Source organism: Lampetra planeri, chromosome 21 (assembly GCF_965212315.1).
Source record: "Lampetra planeri chromosome 21, kcLamPlan1.2.h2, whole genome shotgun sequence".
NCBI lineage: Eukaryota > Metazoa > Chordata > Hyperoartia > Petromyzontiformes > Petromyzontidae > Lampetra > Lampetra planeri.
In genome coordinates, this window is record NC_136127.1 from 2,186,506 (window position 1) to 2,212,412 (window position 25,907).

At 44.4% G+C, this 25,907-nt stretch overlaps 1 protein-coding gene across 1 annotated transcript in view; it reads right to left on the reverse strand.

The window, feature by feature from the left end:
• NEB (nebulin) overlaps positions 1–25,907 on the reverse strand; it is a 212,268-nt gene that overhangs the window by 82,017 nt on the left and 104,344 nt on the right. The window contains exons 80-100 of the mRNA XM_078603725.1: positions 24,367–24,474; positions 22,053–22,364; positions 21,465–21,569; positions 20,993–21,097; positions 20,593–20,697; positions 18,537–18,641; positions 17,574–17,687; positions 16,686–16,883; positions 15,318–15,422; positions 14,049–14,153; positions 12,788–12,892; positions 11,422–11,526; positions 10,817–10,930; positions 9,788–9,985; positions 8,385–8,489; positions 7,206–7,310; positions 6,503–6,610; positions 5,236–5,343; positions 3,810–3,917; positions 2,335–2,439; positions 254–358 (exon numbers count right to left, since the gene is read on the reverse strand). Of these exons, the coding sequence (XP_078459851.1) occupies positions 254–358; positions 2,335–2,439; positions 3,810–3,917; positions 5,236–5,343; positions 6,503–6,610; positions 7,206–7,310; positions 8,385–8,489; positions 9,788–9,985; positions 10,817–10,930; positions 11,422–11,526; positions 12,788–12,892; positions 14,049–14,153; positions 15,318–15,422; positions 16,686–16,883; positions 17,574–17,687; positions 18,537–18,641; positions 20,593–20,697; positions 20,993–21,097; positions 21,465–21,569; positions 22,053–22,364; positions 24,367–24,474 (2,628 nt within the window). The remainder of the gene's footprint in view (positions 1–253; positions 359–2,334; positions 2,440–3,809; positions 3,918–5,235; positions 5,344–6,502; positions 6,611–7,205; positions 7,311–8,384; positions 8,490–9,787; positions 9,986–10,816; positions 10,931–11,421; positions 11,527–12,787; positions 12,893–14,048; positions 14,154–15,317; positions 15,423–16,685; positions 16,884–17,573; positions 17,688–18,536; positions 18,642–20,592; positions 20,698–20,992; positions 21,098–21,464; positions 21,570–22,052; positions 22,365–24,366; positions 24,475–25,907) is intronic.

Below are 25,907 nucleotides of genomic sequence, written 5' to 3' on the forward strand. Positions count from 1 at the left end.
GGTGAAGATAGCTTATGGGGCATTGTTGGGGATCAGCTGACAGACAGCACGAGGTGGTGGCGGTGGTGGTGGGAGAGGTGGTGATGATGGCGGCGGTGGTGGTGGTGGTGGCGGTGGTGGGAGTGGTGGTGATGATGGCGGCGGTGGTGGTGGTGGCGATGGTGGCGGCGGTGGTGGCGGTGGTGGTGGCGGTGGTGGTGGTGGTGGTGGCGGAGGTGGTGGTGACGCCGTGCGCTGGGTTGCATTCACTTACATCGCTCGTGATGTTGCCCACGTGGCGGTGGTGCAGCAGCTCAGGCGAGAACGGCAAGGTGATGTAGTGTCCCTTCAGACGCTCATAATCTGCCTTGTACGCCAGCTGGTGGGGTCATGGGGTCAGGAGAGGAAAGCCGGCAGACGCAAGGATCATAGCACGGTGCGCTAACCATCATAGACACTGCAAGCTGACACAAAAAGCAAAAGATCCACCCCAATAGCCTTAACAGACTGTTGGGGCAAAAGTCGTACTCAAATTGTAAATGTTGTGGGTTTATTCTCCAACACATCAATTCACATGTTTTGTTAATGTGACAAACCTTACTAATTGGGTGGTGACGTGTTAACGACACATTTATATTTACGCGATCTAACCCAAAAACCTTTATTATGGGGCAAATGCTGTTTGCGAGTAGCACCTATGAAGGCCAATACGGCACACGAAGGGGTGGGTGGTCAGCACCACGCCCGGCCGCATTTGTCTCCCCAGTGGCGATGTTTACACATCACACCACTTATTCAATTGAGGCTGAGTCACCTGAGGGGAACCCAGGACCGGTTCAGATAATTGTCACTGGCATTGGCGGCCGTGAGCAGGAGTCCAATACAGGTCACTGGGTTTGTAGCACAGCGTGCTAATCACTACACGACCGCTCCCCACATTACCCGACACGCGCATGCACGCGCACTTGCTTACAAACCAAATGGTTTGTGCAAAAAAATCTGCACATACCAATTTATTTTTTATCACATAAACAAGCTTCAGTAATGAGTTATATGCATGGACACACACACACTTATCAACAACTGAATTCAAATAAAACAATACATTGATAGAATTGTTGAAACCTATATCTCAGCAAAAATGATATGTGGACGAATATATGGCATTTATTTAGAATTTTCTCTCATGCAAATCTTAAATAGCTTAGAACTAATTTCACATTCAACAATACTTCACAGCTTTTTGTAAAGACAGTGCAGTCCTGATCAGGGGTGCCAAGATGTTAACTACCTCGCCTGGTCTACATTCACTACGGTCACTCAGTCACTTTAAATCACTCCTTGACAGTGAGATCCTGCCGAGCTGCCACTGTTGACACTTCTATGGGACTATCGTTTTTAATGGATAAAAGAACGGATAATGCACTGTAACATGATAACAAATGTATGTTAATAGCTTCAAAAAGTCAAAGAGTCTCCACTTGTTCGCCATCATTGTCAACGCGTGCCTGGATCTTCTCCAGTTGGTCTCCAGGGTTCGGAGGCACATTTTTTGTGGTATTGTTGCAAATTCTCTGAAGTGTTAACATTTTTTTAAGCACCCTGTATAAATAAAGAGACGATGTGTGGACATAGTCTGCTTGTAAGTGACCTCTTTGGTCTTCTTGTGCCTTGTCTGCACAACTCTTTTTTTTAACGATGCTGCGTTTTGCTCGGTGAAATGTTGTTGTTGATTGATGGCGCATTTATACTTTTTAAAATGTTTATTGGGGATTAAAATTGAGTGTGTTTTACCACTGGTACTTTTTACGCAAAATCTTGCACTTTTTGGATTCCTTAATTGGCTAAAACTTTTAAAAGATACATTTAATATTTTAAATGATGTGATTTCTTACCTTTTTTATTATTCATTTATTTTTCTCTAATGTGTTATGTCTGGCACAGAAACGGTGTGTTTTTTATTGATGAAGCTTCTTAGCTCAAAGGGTACTTCAAAATAAACTAAGCTAAATTGGTATAGAAGAGGTCGTGGGTTCGACCCAGACCCCTAACTAAACTAAAGTTAACTCGACTGAACCTGTTGGTGTAGTGTATACCAAACCCAGACATATTTCTCAGTCAGTGCGAGGTCAATTGTCAAAACTGTGCAGTATCCTTCGATAAAGGTCAACACAATTCCACTAGATCTTGGTACAAATCAATTCTTGCTGCCACCCAAAGACAAATGCCAATCCCCGGACTGTCTGGGTCAGACCCAGACGGAGGTGGCAAAGTTATGTCGGTTAGGTATGAAAGCGAGGCCCCACATAGCGTTGTGGTACTGGGACTGCACGGCACTCTCTCCAAGGTACTCACATCACTGACGGCGTGCTGAGTGATCTTCACTTGACGCAGCTCAGGGGTAATGGCCGATGGATGGATCTTGTCTTTGTTCTTGTGGTAAACCTCACGGTACAAGCGCTGGAGAGATACACCGCATTAATCAATATCACACCAAACGGGATTACACACCGAGCAAAAAAAATATCAATGTGTTCATCGAGCTCGCTGTTAAAAGATGCACGGCAGCAACAGCTGCGCTTTTAATAAAACAACCACAGACACTGGAGGTGTACCGTATTTTCCCGCATATACCCCGCAAAAATAGCGTTTTGTGTGAAACAAATTTCAGATAGTCCGCATCGTCATATACCCCGCATGAATTCATATCTTTAACGTTGTTACCGCAGCTTAATTCCATCATATTAATACAAAATTAACATTTGTAATACATTCCACTATCAATTGTTAACATTAAAATCATAACGTGCACAAAGAAAACAAACTAACCGGAAACGAGTGAACTTAAAACAGTAAATTAGTAACAAAAGTAAATATCCAATAAATAAGTAACACATAACTGTAGATAAGTACCGTAAGTAAGCGTACTGTTAGGCTTATCAGCATTCGACCTCATCATATTACAGCTACTGGACCGGTAGTTACCCCTGTACAGTTTTAGCACTGGTAGATTGCGCACTGCTCAGACAATAGCGGCACTACGGTAACGCCATTGCCTCCTGGCAACAAGGCCATTGGAAGTTTGAAACAAAGCTCATGGTCGCGACTGTATAGTGCTCAGCCAATGGCAGCGGCCTAAGGGACTCAGCAATTATGATTCCGCGTCTGGTAGACGCTTGTTAAGGCCCTTCCCATTATGCAATCCATAGCTTCAGCTGAAACTTTCGCACCCCCCTACAGCCACTGAAAGTATTACGGTAAACAAAGTGCACCAACTTCAAACTTGTCGTTTCATTGTACAAAAATTCTAATAATTTAAAACGTGATAACACGTGGAATTTTAGTGTGAGTGGTTTATTCAGCAGTGCTTTAGTCAAAGGTAAGTGTTACATAGTGGATAGTCCTACCGTGAAAAAATTAAACGAGTTATGACATGGCACACGTGAAAAATATTTTTGGGGTAGCCCGCACCTCCATATACCCCGCAGGGTCTTTGTTTGTTTGTAAAAAGTGGTATACCCCGCGGGTTATATGCGAGAAAATATGGTATTGACGCATCGATTCATGGATTAATATTACAATTCATAATTTCAAATTGGAACACACAGTTATCACTCGCTCTCGAAGAGAGAGAACGGCTCAGAGGGGCGAGGAACCAATGGCTCAAATATTTCAGTGCTGGCACATGCACCCTTCCCCAGGGCGCCAAGACGTCCAGCTACGGGGCTCTGTCATTCTTTCGCAAACAACATCCCGCGTGTGAGCATCCCAAAGGCAAGCGTAGAGAGGAGTGTTTGTGGGGCCCGAGTCGGCCAGGGTTTTGGCGATACCTCATTCTGCACATTCTCAGCCCTCTGCACGCTGCGGAAGAACCACGCGTCAGGGATGAGGTGATACATCTTGGCCTTGTTTTTCTCGTAGGTCTCCTTGTACTTGAGCTGTGGGTACATGGGAGCTGCGGTGAGTAACGGAGGAACCCCACGGGATTTTCACTTGGTAACGCGACCGCGATGGCGTTTTGACGCTAGAGCTTTTGCTCTCATTGTGGATTGGTGGTACTTTTGGCGAGGTTAACGCTGTTGTACAGAGATGCATCCGTTTTTGTTCAAATTTTCAGTAAATAAAACTGTGGCTGTTGTGAAATTGGTTATATCTGGTACACTTGTTGTAAGTGGTGGTGTTATTAAGGCCAGCGGTGCTGTGGTTTCTGCTGAAAGAGTATAGTTATCGCTGCTGTGTTTGTTTTTTGCAAGTACATTGCCGTGAAGGTTGAAACAACACGCAGACACGTGTAAACAGCGCCCAGGCTTATGGTGCATTAGGCAAAAAACCATCAGCATTTCCTGAAGAAATGCATTGTGGTCGTCTTGTCTTTGGTCACCATAAAAATAATGTGACCGACTCACAGGCGACAGCGATACAGAGATAGACAACTGTTTACCGGCTTCGTCTTTTATGTGGCTCATCAGCACAGTATCGTCAACGATGCTCACTGCTGCATCTGGGTACCATACACGTGGAGTGGCCACATTCACACTACTCCTGTTATGGTGGCTCTTTCTCCTAATTTACAGATCTGATCATTTGCTTTCGTTGCGTTTGTTTTATGAACAGCACCGCATGTTGCGATGGTCGATAACTTTTGTGGTCATTGTCCATTTATACATTTTACAGACATGGCCGCTGCAGCTGATTCTTTTGCTATGTGTGCAGCTGCAGGAGCAATTGCTGATGCTTTAATCTGTGCTTGCTGAGAACAGGTCCAAAACGCCCCAACACGCCCAGCGGCCAGCAAGAAACAGCACAAGATTGAAGGTGTCGTAGATAAGAGAAAAATGCACTCCTTGAATTGAGTGAGGCTATGAGAGCTTTGCGAATGAGAGAGACGATGACATTGCAAAGATGTGCAGTGCGAGAAGCTCCTGTAAGTGTGTGTGTGCTGCGGTAATTGTTATTAAAGGTATTGTGTGTGTTGTTGTATGTGTGTGTTACGGTAGTTGTTATTGTGTGTGTGTGTGCTGCGGTCGTTGTGTGTATTGCGATGGTTGTTGACAGTGTTGTGTGTGTGTGTATTGCGGTTATTGTTGTTGAAGGTGTTGTGTGTGTATTGTGGTCGTTGTTGTTCAAGGTGTGTGTGTATTGTGGTGGTTATTGTTGAAGGTGTTGTGTGTGTGCTGCGGTAGTTGTTGTTGAAAGTGTGCTTGTTGTTGTTGTTGCTGCTGTGTACTGAGGTAGTTGAGAGGCTGTGGCCCTCACATCGCTGAGGATGTTGCCGGCCTTCTTGGCTTGCACGTAGAGAGGCATGTCCACGGGGATTTTGTAGCCAGAGGGCAGGGCCTTGCGACTGGCGTTCCGATACAGAAACTGGGGCACACGGCACGCGGCGGTTAGAGCACAGTAAGGACAACAATAACAATAATATAAATGTATTATATTTATCTCGTGTAGAAAACTTGCGCGTGACATTAACATAAGGGGTGGAGGGGGGGGCAGTTGAGATACGGTTGTTGTTGTTGCTAAAAGGCTGTGTTTGTTTGCCGCTCGCGAAGTTGTTTAATTTATTATTTACTATTACTAAACCATCGCGAGTGCAATCACCTTCGACTGCGTTATGAGTAAGGTGCCGAGGAAGAAATATAGACAACAGAAGGAACGCCTCCTCACTGTGTGCCAGGACTCCTCGTCAGGAAGGCCCAACATTGGGAAGTTTGGCATTACTTATTTTGAAATAATGTTTTGCACATGGAACGGAATCTGGAGTACCCGGGAGAAAACCTCCCCTTGCAAGTGAGGGTATACAACTGAAATTACTGCACAGATGGGTATGCTAAACCATTCGGATGTTCTGCGATCTCGTTGGCCACCTCACCGCCCAACGGGTTGGTGGGGTTCAAAAGTCGACATGATGCACCCACTCCTGCCTCCAAGGTAATGCATTACAGGTGTGTGCGCTATCGAAACCTGGCCTATTAGTAGAAGAGTAATAATAGTTGACAGTTTGTAACGCACTCAGTTTACGTTCACTCTCTGAGAGAGAGAGAATAATTCAGTGGCATGGAAACCACACACTAGAGGGAATTCAGTCACATCCGGTGTTAACAATAATCCAAGCTCTGTGGTACTATATTGGGATGTTTGGCCAACTGCATGAATGAGTGTGTTTAGTGTGTTGTTCTTCCCCCGCAACGATTAGCGCGGTTCGCTACGTACGGTGCGAAAGAAGTTCAACATACATACGTGAGAAGAAACCAAAGTACCCGGAGAAAAACCAGATGCGCGAAAGGGGATAACTCTTATTCGCTGGTCAAATGGGATACAGCCGTAAATTAATCCTCCAGCTAAACTGCCAGAAAGTTTTTAACGAATTTGTGCGATCCACCAACCCTCACTGCCGCCAGCCACGGTGCTGCTCGAGAGGCCGCGTGCGGCGTAGCCTGGCTAAGAGCAGCTAACGGTGGCGCTGCCTCCTGCCGAGCAGCACTAGTCCGTGCCGCTCCAAACGACAGGCGGTGTAGGGCCTCACCTCGTTCTGTATGAGGGCTGCGTTGCGCGCACGGTCCAACTCCACCGTGTTCTTGACCGACGTGACGTGGCCCCGGATGTGGTTCACGTAGCTGTGGCGATAGTTCAGCTGCAGGGATTCGAGGGAGATGAGAAAATAATGTTAAAATGCAGGCAAGGTCTTCCGCACGTGCCTGCTGGCCATGATGCAATGGACAAGCAACGTGAGTACTGGCAAAAGGGATGTAGGACATACAATCTAATCTTGGCGTTTAGCTTAGCTGTGGCTTTTGGCTGGCCATCGAACAAAAAGGGTCACCGCATCGCGCGCTTTCGGATGCGCTTCTGCGGCCGTCTGGAACGCTCTTCCTTCCGATATTAGGAAGCCGCTGGGAGCTATGCACTTTTAAATCTAGATTGAAAACTCAGTACTTTAAAACTGCTTTTTGTGTTTAGTTTGTTGTCCTTCCCCCGCAACGCTGATTAGCACGGTTGGCTACATATGGTGCGAAAGAAGTTCAACATACATACAAACATCTTGCAAAGTAGCATTAAAACGACCCACTCAGAAACAAGGGAAGAATCTATCATATAAATAATGTGTCAAGAGCGAATTAAATATTAATTAAAGCATTTGGAATACACATCTGGGGTGCCTATAATGGGATGTCGGGGGGGGGGGGAATCAAAGCTGAGTGCCAAGGAGTCTGCATATGTCTACTCACGTCACTCAGCTGCTTGGCGTTGATAATTGCCTGCTTGATTTCAGGAGCATCATCCACCTGCGTGTAATTAGACATCGTCTCCCACGCCTTAGCCTTGTATTGGTTCTGTGGCACCAGGCACAAAGGGGGTGAAAGGATGGAGAACAAAACAAACGTCAATTTCAAAAGGGTCATCGCAACCACCGCCATTGATGACACCGCAATGTTGTCGTCACTTATTTCTTCTGCTCGATTCTGCAAGGTGCTGAAAGCTGCTACACGTCCTGCTGTTTCAGTCATACCACCGCCGTCTGGCTGCAGGTCAGCCCCGTTGACCTCTGGGCGTCACTCAAAAATGTCTGTCTCAGTAAAATCTCTCCTCCTCCATCCTGAGCACCGTCCCAACGTCACAGGAGACCCTTATATATCTTGGGTCTATCGCTCGCAGTTTCGACCTATCGCAGGCAACCTCTCTCTATACCAATTAAGCTGCGGGGGTTAGTTTTGGCCTTTCATAAGTACAGTATCTATTCAGTATTTACATGACTATTTATTGTCTTGGAATGTTTTTTGTAACGGGTTTTTAGATTTTCTTTCAATTATTTAGTATTTAGTTTTATTTTGGCATTTCGTACGGTTCGACATTTCCATTGTGATGTTGTCTATTTTTGGTTGCCGTGTATCTAATCCCATTATTTAGGTAGGGCTTAAGTATTGAATGTCACTGTTTCCAAGAACGTAAACCCTTAAAATATGCGCGCAGTTGATTGTAGACAGTGGCGTCAGAGCAACCTAAGAACACATGTTACACCGTAAGCACTCTTAGAGGACCAATGTTTATTCTAAATATTTTGAAAATGATACATCTGATCAACTCATATCACATAGCCATATTCACAGAATACCGCCATGTTAGCAATAGCTATTAATAGTCTACGTCTGTTGAAGTTTGAAAGTAATTTCCCTTTACATTAGCTTCAAAGGTGCAGATTGATGTATCTGAAATTAAGTATGTTACATTAGTCACAATGGTGCCAGAAATGATGAACCAAACTTTATTTTTTAAACCAATCTCATACGAGCTAACACATTTTCGTATGAGTAGGCATTCACCAGTTTCTCACAAATTCTTTAAAATAAATAATATAAAAAAAGTGATGAATGTGTTTACGTGACCATGTTTCTAGAGGTGGACCTTACATCGCTGCGGTTGTTGTAGGATTCCTTGGCGAGTTTGATCTCTGGTGTGTCCCACAATGCCACACCGACCCCCCTGATCCAGCTGAGGTCGTCTTTGTAATACACCTGAAAATAGAATGTCACGTGAACGGTTAGCAAAGTAAGGATTTCCATTTGTTCGGCACTTAAATGCCGCAGCATCACAAGGCCCCTTACAACACATCTCATTCAAAACATTCCAATGCTCAGCTATAGTTTTTTCCTTTTTTTTAGCATAGGGGACCCGCTGAAAACAGTTGTCCCTGTGCGGTACAAGGTGACAAGGCACAGGCCACGCAAGTGGGCATCACTCTGCCCGTACCGGGGCGATGTTGCTGTTAGTTATTCCTAACGTACAGTCACCACTGACCACCGGATACATTAGTTTCAATGAAGGTAGAATAAATTCATTTGTTTTTAGGCATAATTTGCTTGTGGACATCCAGCTTATGCACATTTATACATCTATCTATTACACATTTTTACCACCTTAACACACCTATACGTGAACAATGCCTCGAACAACAGCTGCAATTTGCCACTTCACGGCAGCGATGTCAACACGCTATCTACGCGAGGCGAGGTGGGTTCACTCTTGAGGCCACGTGGATTGGACTTGTGCAAGCTCACCGACAAGAGGAAATAGGCATTATTAACACAGTTGGCTACGTGCGGTGTGAAAGAAGTCCAACATATATTGTGGGTTAACAGACTAGGGTCACTGACAATACATGACAGGAGTGGTACGGCGAGCTCTGGGTTAGATTTTCTTTGGCTATCCAGGGATAATGTGGACCTTACGCCACTATTTTCGACTGAGTCAACCTAGAGGAGGCTCACACCTGGTAGGTACAAATTGCCACCAGAGTTGTGCATCACCAGGTAAAAAAAAGGATGCTTCTCGGATCTGTAAAAATTAAGTTTTAACCACAATTCTTTACCTTGCTGATCTCATCAAGGAGCATAGACCGTCAAGCAAACTCTGGTTATCCTCACAGCGATTTTTAGTTAGCCATTAAAGAAAGATGGTCACTACATCTCGCGCGTTCACATGCGCTTCTGCGGCCATCTGGAACTCTCTTCTTTCTGATATAAGGAAGTCACTGGGAGCTATACACTTTTAAATCGAGATTGAAAACTATTTTTTTTGATAGATTTTTTTGTGATTAGTTTGTTGTCCTTCCACCGCACCTTCGATTGGCATGGTTGGCTACGCACAGTGCGAAAGAAGTGCAACATGTATACATACGTACGATTCTAAACTAAAGTTATGCACAAATTCACGCATACGCTCCCTCCCTCTTCAACAGGGCATAAAAAAAAGGCAAATGGACGCCATGCATGTGTGCACGCACGTGTGTGCTAAAAAACACGCAGAAACTTACGTCGCTCAGCTGCTCGTTGACCTTACGGGCGTGGCTGAAGACTGCCAGGTCTGGCTTGCACACCCAGTGGTGGAGGTACGTGCGGTAGTCCATGCCGCTGACCATGCGCTGTGTGGCCTTGGCGCCCACCATCTCGAACATGTCAGGCGTGATGTGCACGCGCGCCTTGTTCTTCTCATACGTGTCTCTGTAAAGGATCTGCCCGCCAACAAAGACAAAACATCCCCACTCCCGTATAGCCTTAATAGATTAACGTCCATTGGCTGTAGAAGCCACGCTTGTTCGTAATGTCCAATTCTCGGATGGGCAGGATACCTTCAATAGCTCTCTCTGCCACCATGGGGGGCAGGTTAACATTTTATGCCGGCACAAAAATATCACGAATACTGCGACATATAAATTGCGTATCTGCTACCACGTGCCACGACGGGAGGTTCCATGTTACAGGCAAGGTGTACGATAACGTGTACATAAAATATATTTTTAAAATATCTACTTTAATGATTAAACTGTATCTCTGATACCATCTGTCATTACAGTTAAAGGTAACGAAGCATTCTGTTGCATACGACTGATTTTGTAAACACTCCCATTGCTCTGGTTGTGTAATTTAAATACTTACCCTGCGTTTGTATGTTTCTGTGTCAAGGTAACCGTAAAACTAATTTTGGTTACACAGCACCTCTACGTGTACGCGTGTTTATTTGGACATTGAAATCAAGCTCTTCTGTATGTTTGACCTTTCAAAATAAACTGACAGGTCCTGGTGTGGCCGATACCCGTTAAACGTGGAAACGCTTGGCCAACGTTGGGCCGAAGTTGGTCTAACGGTTCCAACATCACGCTAATGTTAGTCCAACGTTGGGCCAACATTGGACTAACGTTGGCTCAACGTTGGTCAATGTTAGTCCAACGTTGGGCTAACGCTGGCCCAACGGTTCCAACACCCACGCCAACGTTGGCCCAGCGTTGCAAAATGTTTTGATGGTCAACACGCGGGCGAGTGAAATGGTGAAAATGCTTGCGTACGTTGCTGCGGATCTGGTAGGCCTTGAGGGCTTGCATAGCCTTGGGGTCCTCCTGTAGAGAGCGCGGCAGGCAGTAGCGGGCCTTCATCCGTTCGTACTCCTCCCGATACTTGCGCTGCAGAGAGGCACGAGTGGGCGAGGGGTTTACGCACGCGCGGGACTTGAGCCTGGCGGCTGCGCTTAGCTTGAAGGTGCACAGGGTGACGCTGCTTGTGCAGCTCGACAAAACCCAGGGTGAGAAATGCTCCACTTTCAGTTACAGTAGAACTCCTCTTAATGACTATATTTAAACAACGGATGTTAATATATAAAAGATACAAACATCATTATCAACACATCATATTAAACAAAAAATGGGTAATCAATGCATTAATTCATATTCACTGTAGATACAACAGCCCGTCGTTAACAGGGGAATGGTCGGTAAGCGAACACATTGGACTCTATGGAGGCACTCCACCACTATACACTACTCTACATTATACACAAAATCAGCTCTGACACTGAAGCAAAACGGTGAAGCCGGTACTGCGCTGGCAAGGGCGCTGGCCTCTTGTCAGGTGATGCGCCGTGTCCATCTCACTCGGCAGTGGCAGCTCCACTCACGTCACTGTGCTCCTTCTGGTCCTTGGCACTGACGAAGGCCCACGAGTCGCTGGGGATGCTGTAGCTGGAGGCCTTCACCTGATCCCACGCCTCCTTGTACAGGTTCTGCATCCATCCGTGGCGCACGGTCAACAGTGACGTCAATATCCGCAGCATTGTAAGATGGCGAGCCCCGTTACACGGGCGCACACACGCTAACCATCGAACCTCTGGCTAACCATCGAACAAAGACTTCTGCGGCCGTCTGGAACGCTCAAACTTCCGATATTAGGACGCCACTGGAGCTTTGCACTTTTAAATCTAGATTGAAAACTCATCGTGATGACAATATTTACGGCATTGTAACATGGCGAGCCCCATTACATGGGCACACACACACTATCAAACCCATACCTGCAAACCCCTAATCAGTGCCTAGCTTATTAGACCAATTCAGACCTTATTGGTCACTCCATGCCCTTATAAATCTCAAAGTTCACCACCCTACAAAGTCCCATCACAAGAGAAACACATACAACTGGACAACATTTTTTTTTTGCCCGTATGGACCTGTAAACTCAATTTCCCTGCACAAAAATACTGGTAAACTGTATGGGTTGACAGATATGCAAACCTTTGGAAAACCATCAAACAAAAACTTCTGCGGCCGTCTGGAACGCTCTTCCCTTCGATATTAGAAAGCCACCGGAGCTATGCACTTTTAAATGTGGATTAAAATGCATTTCTTTAGAACTTCTTTTTTTGTTTAGTTTGTTGTACTTCTCCCGCACCTCCGATCAGCGCAGTTGGCTACGTACGGTGCGAAAGAACTTCAACATACATACATACAGACGACATGGCGCAATATTAAGAGCAGCGAACAGGTGGTCAGGTGGACAATCAAAATAGTCACGTGGGAAAAGGATCGGCAAAACACATTCAGATTGAACAATAGATCGAACGTAACAATATATACAAAAATGTATGTACTTTTTTACGAATGCATGCTTGTGTAGGTTAATATAGTTAATTGATAAACCATCTTCAATTTAACGTACAATACTGGATAATTGATCATCAGGGTGAATTCATGGAGTGTCCAGTCACATGGGCAGAAAGTGACACGGTCGCACGTATGACTGAATAAAGAGAAAAAGCAATGATGCTTAAGTTACGGTATATGATGGATTATAGCTTCACATCCGCATAAGTGTCATAAACGTGACGAATATCCCATGGACTCTTGGAGCTTTGGGAAGTGTCGTTCATGATCCTGTTGTAAAAGTTTGAAAAAAGTAAAAAAAAACTGTCGGCGTTGAGGTGCTGCGGCAACGGCTACTCGTGTGACTACCAGCACGCGTGTGCGCACGCATGCGGTTAACCTCACATTGCTGAAGAGCTTTTGAACGTCCGACGAGTGCACGTTGGCCAATGAATCCGAGGGTATGACACACTTCCCGCGCTCACGGATGAACGCTTGTTTGTACTTGTTCTGTGGGAGGAAGCAAGACGGTGGGGAGGCATCAGGAATACAGCCACTTCTCGTGGGCTACTCTCATGTTGCGTTCATGCATTGCGATGACCTGACATCAACATTGGTAAACCTCTTTAACCCTAATACTCTGTTGTGTGCATTATCCCGAGGTACATCGAAGCAAGCTGGAACAATACTCACGGGTAAAACCTTTTTGGGTTTTAAACTGCCGCTGCAACAATAATTATCACGAGTTTCTAAGGGTGTGAGCAAATCCCGACTTACTTGCAAAGTCACCCCACCTTAGAAACACTCCAGCGTGGTTAATAACCACACCACAGTATAGTGGCTGTTCTTGTTAAGATTTTACCATGCACTGCATGTTACTTGATTACAGAGCGTTTGACACATTCACCATAACATAGCTTTGGCTCGCCATTCTAGTCTAGGAGTATCTACCATGGTACATCAATGGATATCATCATATATTTTCCAATGAGTCCGTTAGCATGTCTCTGCGAATGCAATTCCTGACCGACTGCAACGAGTGCCATATCGTTTTCTTCTAAACCATTCACCCCGTACGTGCTATATGTGCACCTTGGGTAATTGAACAATAACGCATTATCGATATTTTCACTTGCATGTAGATGACTGACAAACCGACTCCTGAACGGCTCTTCTCTTGAACGGATGTCTGAATTATTTTCAGCCGAACTCTTAAAACACTGACCTAATTCGCATTCGGTTGTGAGGATTCTACATGATTCACTGAACATCACAATTGTCGTATAGTGATATATACCCACGGACGAAATCAATTGCTCCAGCGTGAAAATTACGAATGAGGTAATACATTCCAATTTCAAAGTGTATTTGAGAAATCAACTAAAGTAACTCCTTTGTAAGATAACTCTCAACAACATCTTCATTCTTAGGAGCTAGGGAAAGAGATACTGCACTACTTGTGCGGGGACGGTTTACGTGATATCTACGACTCCCATAATATTCCAGTGGTTTTTTTTGCAGGCCGATTTGACCGCGCCTATTGATGGCCACTGGCCACGGGCTGGGATCACCGCCATTTCCTCCGGACCGACGGCACGGGGCAGCTCAGTACGGTGGTACGGAGCGGCTGGCGGCGACACGGGCGGCGACGCGCGTGGTGACTCACGTCACTCAGCTGGTGGCCGCAACGTAGGGCGGTGATGTAGGCCGGCGTGTCGGTCACCACGCTGTACTCCTTCGTGGCTTCGATGGCGGCCGCCTTGTACTTGTTCTGCAGAAGCGTGAAGGCAGACGCACACACAAACAAAACCGTGGCTCGGAGGCTGGCGTCTAGTACATTCTGTTCACGAGCAGCATTCGATAATCCTCCCGCACGCGTGTGCGACTCTTAGTCAGTGGACGCTTCTCCAAAGTGAATTTATCAACAAATGTTGTTTGTGAAAAATAAATGTTTCAAAACATTTCTTACAATCAGGATTTTCCAATCTACATGTTAGCCTGCTTCATACCTACACAAGCAGTCGTCTTCAGGCCTGATGACGACTGCTTATGTTACGATCGAAACGTTGTGATTTGTTATATTTTATTTTATTTCTAACTACGTGACTTTACCAAAAGAACCAAAGAGTATGGATTCCTGCAGTCACGAAAGCTTCAAATCTGCTTCATACCTGTCAACCCATACGGTTACCCATATTCTTGTACAGGGAGTACAAATTTTGTGTTGTCTATTTGTTTGTGTTTCTCTCTTGTGATGGGTCTTTGTAGAATGAACGTTGAGATTTATAAGGGTACAGAGTGACCAATAAGGTCTGAATTGGTCTGTAATAAGGTAGGCACTGATAAGGAGTTGACAGGTATGCTGCTTTGATAACAGAGGGTTTAGTATCTCGTGTAATTACATGTTTCGCAGACATATACGTGCAGTGTATGAGTATATGTTTGAGTGACAAAGGGAGCAGGCGGGTGGCTCAAAACTCCAAGCGCTGAGCTGGTATCCAGGCAGCTGCCTGTGATTAAACTAAGTTCTCAATGGTAGTGAGATGATGGTGTCAGCCCGGCCCCCAAGAACCATATTCAAAATCCACCAAGAAAAAAATAGCTTTTGCACTTCATATGGCTAAGTCCCAGCTCTTGAGAATTACAAATATTGGTTCTGACTGTCAAGCAAGGAACATCACTCCATCTAGCAGTACTGCCCCTTGTACGGTGTCGCTTGAAGGGATCCCAGAAGCATTTCTGGGATCTCAGAAGCAGTTCTGTGATATCTGCTTCCGTGGACTGTTCTCGACCAGGGGGGGGGAGGGGGTTGCACTGCTCTGTGACAGTTACGGAATGATTCATCACCTCGAGAAGTGACTGCAATAGCACAAAAGGGTTAATATCGGAAGCAAATACGATCCATTAGAAAGTACGAGTCACAAAGGGTACTCACAGAACTGATGAGGTCACAGGCGTTCTTGGCCCTCATGATGTCGGGTGTTTCATAAACATTGCAGCCAATTCCCTTCAGCCAAGTCAGGTCGTCTTTGTATAGAATCTGTAAAAAAAGGAAACGTAAAGGACACAAGTATTATAAGATAGGTATTGTTTTCTGTTGTGGTGGGGTTTTCTCGTCATTTAAAGATTTTAGCATTATACAATGTTTAACTGACTATTTGTTAAATATTGTACAATACCCCCATTGGAACCTCATTTGCCAGTAAAAAATATGATAATTGTTCTTTTACCCTTCTATCTGGCAACAAAACTGACACCTTTTTCAAGGACAGTGCATATATTATCAGAGTTATGTTTTTTGTTTGCATTATGGCTGCAGGTATTGTGGTCTATGCAAACATGACTCCTTGTAAAAAAGGTGTCAGTTTTGTTGCCAGATAGAAGTGTAAAAAACCAATTATAATATTGTACAATACTCTGTAAACATGTTTCATGACCACAGAAATAATAAGCTGCTTCTTTAACATAAAATAATATTAATAATAATAAAGAACCAAAGAGTACGGTGTAATAAATTAAGGTATGAATAAATACTTCACACACAAAAACAAACATCCACTTTAAAAACAAATGACCACATGGAAAGAAAAGTGTTGGCCTTCGAGGCCTAGGGTATGCACAAGGCAATGCCTTAGATTGGTAGATGTTCTTTGAGTGATGTAATAGACGTAAAGATGAGGAGGATAAGTGGAAGAGAGAGAAATTAAGGGTAGAGACACAGAGAGAATATACCTGTGAGTATCACTGTTCGCAGTTGGGAAGCATGTAGCAACTCAGACACTGTTTGGACACTCATCAAGAGTACCCTTGAAGAGGCTTTGCCCTGTTGTGTGGCTATCTGGCTGAGGCTATCAACAAGTGCGTTCGTTTTTTTTGTATTTAAAGTCACTGACAACATTTGGAGGCCTCTTTCGAATCCCAATCACCATCAGTGCTGCAGAACTGAGAGCGAAAATTGGTTGGCATTAGACTTGTTAATGGATGGAAACAGAGTTTAAGTAACAAGTGTGAGACTCTGGCACGGCTGCATTTGAGAAATCGTGCGGGAGATGGGAAGAACTTCCTGTCGTCTTTGCCGTTATCGCACCTCCCTCATCGTAAACAATTTCAGTTGTATCTCTGAGCAGATATTTCTGCTGCGAAGTTCCAGTGAGTTTCGATGTTGCTTTTAATTTTAACCAGGCGAGAGCTCAAGTGGTACCTGTCGTTGTTGCTGACCACTCGGTGTTCACAGGACCCGGGATCCTCCGTTTAGCAAGCGCGACGGTGTAAAAGGCGTTGATGCAGGCACGGCGCCACTCACGTCGCTCTGCATGTCGTAGGCCTTGCGCGCCTGCAAAACTTCATTCTGCTCGGGGTGACACGTCCACTGGTGCAGGTGACGGCGGTACTCCAGTTCGCTGAGGATCTGCTGGCACTTCTTTGCCTGCAGGTTGCTCAGCATGTCCGCCGGGATGTGGACCTTGGATTTTGTCTTCTCGTAGCCCTTCGTGTACTCCAGCTGAAAGCGAGAGGCATTGCACGGCGAGGTTGCCTTGGTCTTAAAATCGCGGGCGCGTCATTCGAATTTCAGTTGAAAACTTGCAGCTGAATTGGGTTTGCTGACGGCAAATGTTGAGGGAATTACAAAAAGATGTTTTAAGAAACTCTTACTGTCCCCTTCATCAATCCTGACAGTTAACACTGACTTCAGTTATAAGTTGTACTAAAATTGTACATGCTGTGGGTTTACTCTCTAACACACTTGTGTGCTGAAGTAGTACCGAATTGGCACATTTTGTTAACGTGACAAACCTTACTAATTAGCGGTGTCGGATAGTGGCGGGTTTAACGACACATGTATATTCACACGATCTAACCCAAAAAAAACCCTTACGTTGTTTCAAGAGAAAATTTGTATATACTGAAAAGGCAAAAAAAATACATGTGGTCATATTAACCTGGTATCCGTGAATCTGTCTGATGGTGTTCAAACATAACCATTCAAGAATGCGCCCATCTCTACGTACAAAACATCACTTTGTCACACTTCTATAATACATCTCAATTACACTGCATTGCAATAGATGTGTTGAATATGTTTTGCTGAAGGATTATGTCCAACAATATTGAGCTCAAAGTTCAACATGCATTTAGCTGAGTGGCTGAAATATCAGCACATATACGACTGCGCCGTGACGTCAACACGAACCTGGCTCCTGTTCTTGGCGAGGTTGAGCAGCAACGCGACCGAAGGGAACTCCTTCATGGACTTCATGCCTTGGATGTGCGCCTTGGTCTGCTCGTACTCCTGTTTGTACTTCAGCTGCACAGACGCAAAATAGGGGAGCCGAGGTCATCCGCAAAGTCCCCCGCGCCTGGACCAAGTCCACCAGAACTTAAGACCTGTGCCTCTCAACTCACACCCCCCCACCTCCTCAGGCCAAAGTTGATAACTCCAAATGTGCACGTGACCAATAGATTTTTGCGAGGGAGGATGAAAATAAGTCGGGTGGATGGCTCAAGGGTCGTGGCGAAACTCGGATGTTTCAAGGGTTTCAGTGCCACGAATTAATTGAGGCCCTCTGTCCAATTTCAACCCTCCAGCAAGGACTTTTGAAATTAAAAGAATTATATGGGACAACTCATCAATATATGATTAAGATCATTGAAACTTTGCCTCAATTAACAATGTTATGCAATCATGGTAAATGCTAGACACATAACTATTCAATCCTTCAGCAATTTTATTAATCGTCAGAATCCAATTTTTATTCAAGAATCGATTATATACTTTTCTATTATATTTTCTATTATATTTTGGCTCATCTTACCAACTCGTTTGTATTTTCAAAAAGTTTTCTGTCTAAATTTGTGCATTCAAGTTCAGTCACTAAAACTTAAATGTTACACTGGCATGCCATTTGCAAAGATAATTTTGCATACATTTTAATTAATCAGTTCCCATGCACAACATTCGATGAACCTATACATCATGAGCATGAGAATTTATTTTAATTTGGTGAATCAATACAATTGTTACAGGCGCCGTGAAATAATGTGCACGTCTGTAAAGCAATAAATAATATTCTCGATGTCGCTTGCATTGGTGTCAATGTCTGCTCTAACCCCGTCTCCCCCTTCCCAGTCCGCCTGTTGAGGGTCCGCGACTCACCAAGCTGTTGTTGCGTATGTTCTTGGCATTGACCAGAGGCAGGTAGTCCACAGGGAGGATGTAGCCCGTGGATTTCGAATTGTCCCAGCTCTCCTTGTACAGCTTCTGTAATGCCAGAGGAACAAAAACACTGCCACTTACTGCCGTGCAACATAACGATGTAGTGGAGACAGAGAAACGAAACATCAGCATCATTTTTATCAACATTGGCTCACAGCAATAAGCGGCATCCGAGGTGGAAGCCACAGCGTCTATGTGGTGTGGTATGTCTCAAGGTTTACTGCAGTTGGTGCCAGGAGGTACGGCGCAACGTGGCACATCCGACTACTCACTGGGTACTTAACTTTTGGCGGATGTGTGAAAGGGTCGGATATGTGAACGTTGACAGAACATTGGCGCTGCATACACCACCGTGCTCACAGAGGTCACTGGACAAATGTAAAGTGCAAACTACTGCTTTAACCATGTGAACATGCTAAACTAAACTATTTTTACTTTAGCAGTTAAGGCCCAATGAGCTATATAGCTCTTTTTCAGAAGCGACCTCAAAATAAAAACATTTATTTATTCTGGAGAAATCTGATGAGCTATGAAGCTCTTTTTCACAGACATCCAGTAGAGGCCACGGGGTCAGCACGTTACAACAAAGAAAACAAAAAACCTATAGGAGTGCAAAGTATTAGAAAGGTAAACAATTAACTTTAAAAAGTATACAAATGAAACTAAACAATTGTTTTTATCTTATCAGTTAAAGGCCACTGAGCTATTTGCTTTTTTTTCAGAAGCGACCTGGCCGCAAATGATATCTCAAAGAAGTGGCTTTTCATGTCAAAATGTATAGCAGCCCAAATAATCTGTGCGGTGCTGTGCTTCAGGAGTAAGCGAATGTACGCGAGATCAAGAACACATTGCTGGGTGTGCTGGGTGCGGGCAGTTAATTAGTGAGGGCAGATTTGTGACGGATATGCAACGTTGCACTGAATTTTTGTTGCACTCACTCACAGTGCAACCACGTCCGTGATCCCTTTTACCTGGCTTCGTCCTTTGTAATGACTTACCCAGAGACGTTCATGGTCTTTGTATATCCATGAGGGACTTATTTTCTGTAGATTTTGGGCAAATGTGCTAATTGGTAACATAGAGCTCTAAGCCTCATTTCATGAATTTACATTTGTAATTATATTATTATAGTATAATGTGTTTACCCAGAAAAACCTCGCCGAGTCTCATGGCCTTTCAGGATGGTCCTGCCAGGTTTTTGCAGTATATTATTGCTATGTAGAAGATGATTGCTATGAAACATGTGTTGGAGAGTATTTGGCTGCTATAAATGTCCACGTGATGATAAGTTACTTTGTTGAGCTATCATTTGTGGCCAAAATAGCTCAGTCGGCCTTACCTGGTAAAATACCAAAATAGTGAGTAGTTTGCGGGTATTTTTTGTTTGTAATTGTCAGCAATGACCTAATCTTGCAAATTATATCATGGATTATTTAACATCCACTCTGAAGAAGATGGCTTAAACATTTTTACGGTTAATGCACTCACAGTAATAACCAGGGCCGCTGCTAGATTTGAACAGTCAAGGTCCAGTATGTACTTATAGGTCATAAGATGTATATGAAAAGCTTTACCTTGAACCCTATCTGAACAATAGTTTTCCAACTGCAAAAGTTTATATTTGTGTTAGCTATATATGTAATAATATCATTTGACTTCATGCATTGTATTACGACTTCCTTGATCTTCTTCTGAAGATGCTGGGCAAAGTTCGAAGCAGAACTCCGTTTATAATAATTGCCGAATTTCGCTGTGAGGATTGTTCTTCAACTTACGGGCGGGAGAGCTGAGACAGTAAATATTGTCGCGTGCACACGTGACAATTTAACTTGTTTGGCTGTGTCGGGTGGTGAAAAGTCTTACGGTGGTACATTTGTCCAGATCATTACAGTACCAAACCAATCTATTACGAATAATAATACTAATGTTATGTTTGCATATCCGAGTGTGGAGAGGACGCATGAGCCCTCCGTGTGGATGGCGGTGCTGCAGGGACCTCGCTGCACAGCTTGGAGGCCTCGCGTGACAGGTTGAACTGCGGGGCGTCCGGTGACATGTGGCTGTTCCCTTTCTCCAGGTTGAAGGCCTCCTTGTATTTCACCTGCAAATCAAAGGCATACCGCCCGCCTCATCATTGCACCGAAGCCGCTAGATTTTAAAATAACTTGGTTAAAAAGCATCTAATTATGCATGCATTAAAAGAACAACGCATTAATTCTAGTCAGTTTAACATATAGGCTTTCACGACCAATATTAGCCATAATAAAGTTATTTTTTTAAACAACACATTTATATTTACGCGATCGAATAAAAAAAAACACATTATTGTGGATTAATTTGAACGTCCTCTTCTCACCGCATGGCATTGACTGGTAATGTGTTTACATGGAGCTCACATCGCTGAGCTGGATGCCGCTTTGCAGAGCAGTGAGGTAGGCGGGCGTGTCGGTCACTACGCTGTAATTCCTCGTGCCCTGCAGGGCCGCCGATTTGTACTTGTTCTGGAACAAAACAAATGCACAAAGCGTTGGTGCCGTATCAGTGGCGTGCGAGCACATCAGCAACGAAGGATCGGTGTATTACGGTCATCACAGAGTAAGTCTGTGGTGTGAGTGAGTTTAAGGATATTATTGATTGAAATGAATACATTATCCTTATATAAGTATGTTGCCAAGTCATATGCTAATCAAATATGAGTACTAAATACTTACATTTCTCCCATTATAAATTAATGTCGATGACAACGTTATAATAACTATGGTTATAATCATTGGGAAAGTCAAGACGAGGTTGTTAATAATTGATGATGCAACTCTTAACAACGAGTGGCCTGAGATGCCAAGAAAATAAAATAAAAACTCAACTCACATCATTGAGTATATTCTGTGCCCTTTTAACTTTCTCCACATCCACAGATCCGGTGGGAAGCCATCCACAACCTCGGAGCCATTCCAGGTCGGCCTTGTACACAAACTGCAAAACAACAGCATGAACGCACTCATAAACATGGATAAAAGATACATCTTAGTAAAAGGCAGAAAACAATAATCCAGCCACCCCATGACAACTTTAGACATTCTTCATTGACTCACATCAGGTGATTTCCATTAGACGTATAAGAATTTCAACTTATTAATGGATGGAAACAGAGTGGAAGTAATTAGCGTGATACTCTGGCACGGCAGCGTATGAGGAATCTTGCGGAAGAAGGGAAGAGCTTCCCATCATATTTGTAGTTATCACACCTCCCTTATCGTGAACAACTTCAGTTGTATCCTTGGGAAGATATTTCTGCTGCAAAGTTCAAGTTAGTTCCAAGTTTTCTTTCATTTTAACCAGGCGAGAGCTCAAGTGGTACCCTTCGTTGTTGCTGACCACTCCGTGTTTATTGGACTCGGGCTCCTCCGTTGAGCAATCGCGACGTTGTTAAAGCGTGACACCGGATGGCGCACTCACGTCGCTCTGCAGGTCGTAGGCCTTCCTGGCCTGGATGACGTCGTTCTGGTCGGGCATGCAGGTCCACTGGTGCAGGTAGGTGCGGTAGGGGATGTCGCTGATCATCCCCTGGTACTTCTTGGCGGCGACGACGTTGAGCATGTCGTGCGGCAGGTGGCACTTGGTCTTGGTCTTGTGGAAGTCCTTCTTGTACTCCAGGTCGCTCTGCATCTTGCCCACCTTGGCGCAGTGCTCGAGCATGGGGTCTTCGTGGACGCTGTGGCACCCGATCAAGTGGCCTCTGTCCTTGATGTGTGCGTGCTTGTATTTGATCTGTGCACGCATCGGGCATTTGTTAAAATTTACACACGTGCAGCATGGGCATTAATGGACAGCTGTGAAAAAGAGCTTTATAGATCATCAGATTCCTCCAGTATGAATACATATTCTGATTCTGGGCATGTATGTGTACAGGGGCTCCACTGCATTAAAAACCTTCACAGTTATGTGTGCCCATCTGCGTCCGTGTCTCTGTGTATTCCTGTCTATCTCTATGTATCTTACTGCGCCTGACTCTATGTGTCTGTCTTATTGTATCTCTCTCTTCATGTCTCACTCTGCATCTGTCTCTTCTGTGTATTTCTGTGTCTCTCCTGTATGTGCGTGTGTCTCTACGTCTCTCTTTGTCCCTGTGGTTTGATTCTCTCTATCTGTTTATTGCGGCCTTAATGTTGAGATGGATCTGCTTGCACAAGATGATGCCGCCAATAGGGAGGCATGAGTCATTTGCAGATATATTGCACACAGTGCCACAAGTCACATCTTCATGCAGCTTGGAAACATCATTATGTTATTTTTTGTGGCTGATTATGATCACTAGTTGTACTGGGAATAATCCGAATATATTGTACATAGCTGGGCAAGTACTCCTGCCTTTCTATGAGTGGTAATTATGTAACAACATCACTTTAGAAGATAGGGATAATTAGCGACAAAGGTGATCTCCAAATGAAGATAAATGTACGTGTATATATATTTTATGTTCTAAATTTAATATGATGCAAGAGTTTTATCCTTTGAGTGAAGTGCTAGATTTTTTTCTCAAACGTAATAGTTATTTTTTACGTTTGCTTATTTAATCAAGTGTTCACGCTGAAGTGGTTGAGAGCAATTTACATATTGACAGAGTGTAATATAAACCATCACTCAACTCTGGTCATCCTCGCAGCAGCGGCTTTTGGCTGGCCATCGAACAAAGACGGTCACCGCATCGCACCCTTTTAGATGCGCTTCTGCGGACGTCTGGAACGCTCTCCCCCTCCGATATTAGGAAGCCACTGGGAGCCCTGCACTTTTAAATCAATTAGATTGAAAACCCACTTCTTTAGAGCTGCTTTTTGTGTTTAGTTTGTTGTCCTTTCCCCGCACCTCCGATTAGCAAGGTCGGCTACGTAGGGTGTGAAAGAAGTTCAACATGCTTACATGCATAAGGTTGGTGTCTACGCCATTGCCTCTATGAGCTCCCCCAAGTCGCACCGATCTGCTAGTTCTAAACGGCTCTCCACCAACGTGTAAATCAAATCCCCGAATATCTTGAAGTAGTGCAAATTTCCACACAGTGTGCAGACAGGGCTGTTTTACATAATAGAGGCCCGGATACAACCACGGAGATAATTAAGCAAGATACTATTTACACTGCTACCAGTGACCCAGCACACCATTAACCTGTAGGCAACTGTCACATGACTTGACATGCTGTGCTATTAGGATTGTGCAACAATGCTACAATTTGGCAACATCGCCTCTTAAAACTCAAGATACGTACATCGAATCGTGCGTGTAAGAATCTACGTTTTTTTGTTTTCCATTCGTATATCTTGCCAGTGATGGGTTCACATGACCCTTGCAGCCACTCGTGGCCACTACATTCACGACAATATAAAAAAAGACGTATCAATTATTTTCATTCGTATTGTTATGCCGACATGAATTTTCCGGGTGGGAGGGTGAACGGGTAACCCCTACGAACGGCCACACTTTCAACCGTGAAGAAAGGTGGCTGCATCAGCCTGTTTGAATATGTACGCACTCTGGTGGCTCAAAACGCATTGCGGGTTTACGTGTCAATCGGCCTGAGTTTCAATCACCTGAGCGTGTATTTGGCAATTCTTTCTTATGTTGCGCATGCATTGGGTGCAGACGATGGCAGACTCGTGTTTGGTTGCGCCTGCAATGCACCTTCTGGCCCTGCACGTTCTTGTTTATAAACAACACTCGGCGCTCACACGTGAGTTTTATTGCAAGGTGTCTGAGTCTTGCGTGCACTGTTGCTCACCTCACTGGTGATTTCCTTAAGCAGTTTGGCTTGTTGTAGATCCAAGGAATCTGCTGGGATCTTATAGCCCGTCGCCTTCATGTTTTCCCAGCTCTCCTTGTATATTTTCTAGAAAACAAAATGAGGTATTATTTTGTGCAGGATATACGTTGAGAGAGGGCATTATTTTATACACATTATTCCATTGTTCTTATCGTAGTCAACTTCATTTCAACTAAACTATTTTTATCTTACCAGATAATGCTCACTGAGCTATATATCTCTTTTTCAGAATCGACATGGCCACAAATGATAGCCCAATGAAGTGGCTTATGATAGAGAGAAGTCAAATACTCTAAACACATGTTTCTAAATGGGGGGGGGGGAACCGGAGGACAAGGAGAAAAATCCACGCAACCACGGGGAGAACCAGCAAACTCCAAATATACAGGCGTCAAGGTCGGGATCGAACCCACAACTTCCTGTATACCAGGAGAGGAATTTAACATCTCGCAACTGCTAAAGCACACCCCACTCTTGCAAATCAACATTCTCACGCAGGTTAATAGCGATAGTTTAGCGGGCAGCAAAGAGGATGAATAAATACGAATGTCAACAATGCTGAAGGTCGCAGGAATACAACTGAAAGGAGAACATTGTAATTGTACAGTAAGATATATGACGCATCTATTCTAAAGACAAACTCCCACAATCGACCAACAATTACGTTAACTTGAACCATTTGAGCAACAACCAAACGATGCAAGGCCGCGCACATATTTAATGGCATTTCCCCCCCCCCACCCATTCGTTACAAGCCGTCACAAGACTGTGAGTGTGTGTGCGAGTTTAATCATCAGTGGAGGTTTGTTTCATTGCTTAATAGTGCAGCAATTTGTCAAGGATCGTAATTGAGAATTTTTCACGAGATTATGCACAACATCCAATTTATGCTTCGCCACAGTGCCCTTGATGCACCATGTGTGGTCGCATTCGAGCTGTATTAGAAAGCTACGCCTTTAAGTTGCGTAGCCATGCTTTAATATGTTGCCATTTACTGCAACGAAATAAAGCAGCGACGTCATTAATAAATGGTTAAATTCACCCGTCACACACTGGGCCCATAATTAACTTACAAACACAAATTTCAGTGTGGCGCATTCCCAATCTCAAAATGTCACAGGCATTAGACCTTTTTGGGGTTCATCGACCTAAATGACCTAAATCCAGTCCCAAGTGACCTGTAAGATCACACTCGTCACCTTCAATAACCTCCATGAACTCACCCCTGCCTACCTCTCCCCTCTCATCTCACTCTACTCCCCTCCAGCACTTTCCGACATCTCCCCTCTCATCTCACTCTACTCCCCTCCACATACTCCCCTGCCTCTCCCCTATCATCTCACTCTACTCCCCTCTATGCACTCCCCTGCCTCTCCCCTCTCATCTCAAACTACTCCCCTCCACGTACTCCCCACTCCAGCAACCAAGGTCTTCTTTAGAACCCCAAGTCAACCTTTGCTCGATGGGAGGTCACTCCCTCTCCTATGCTGCTCTTGGGT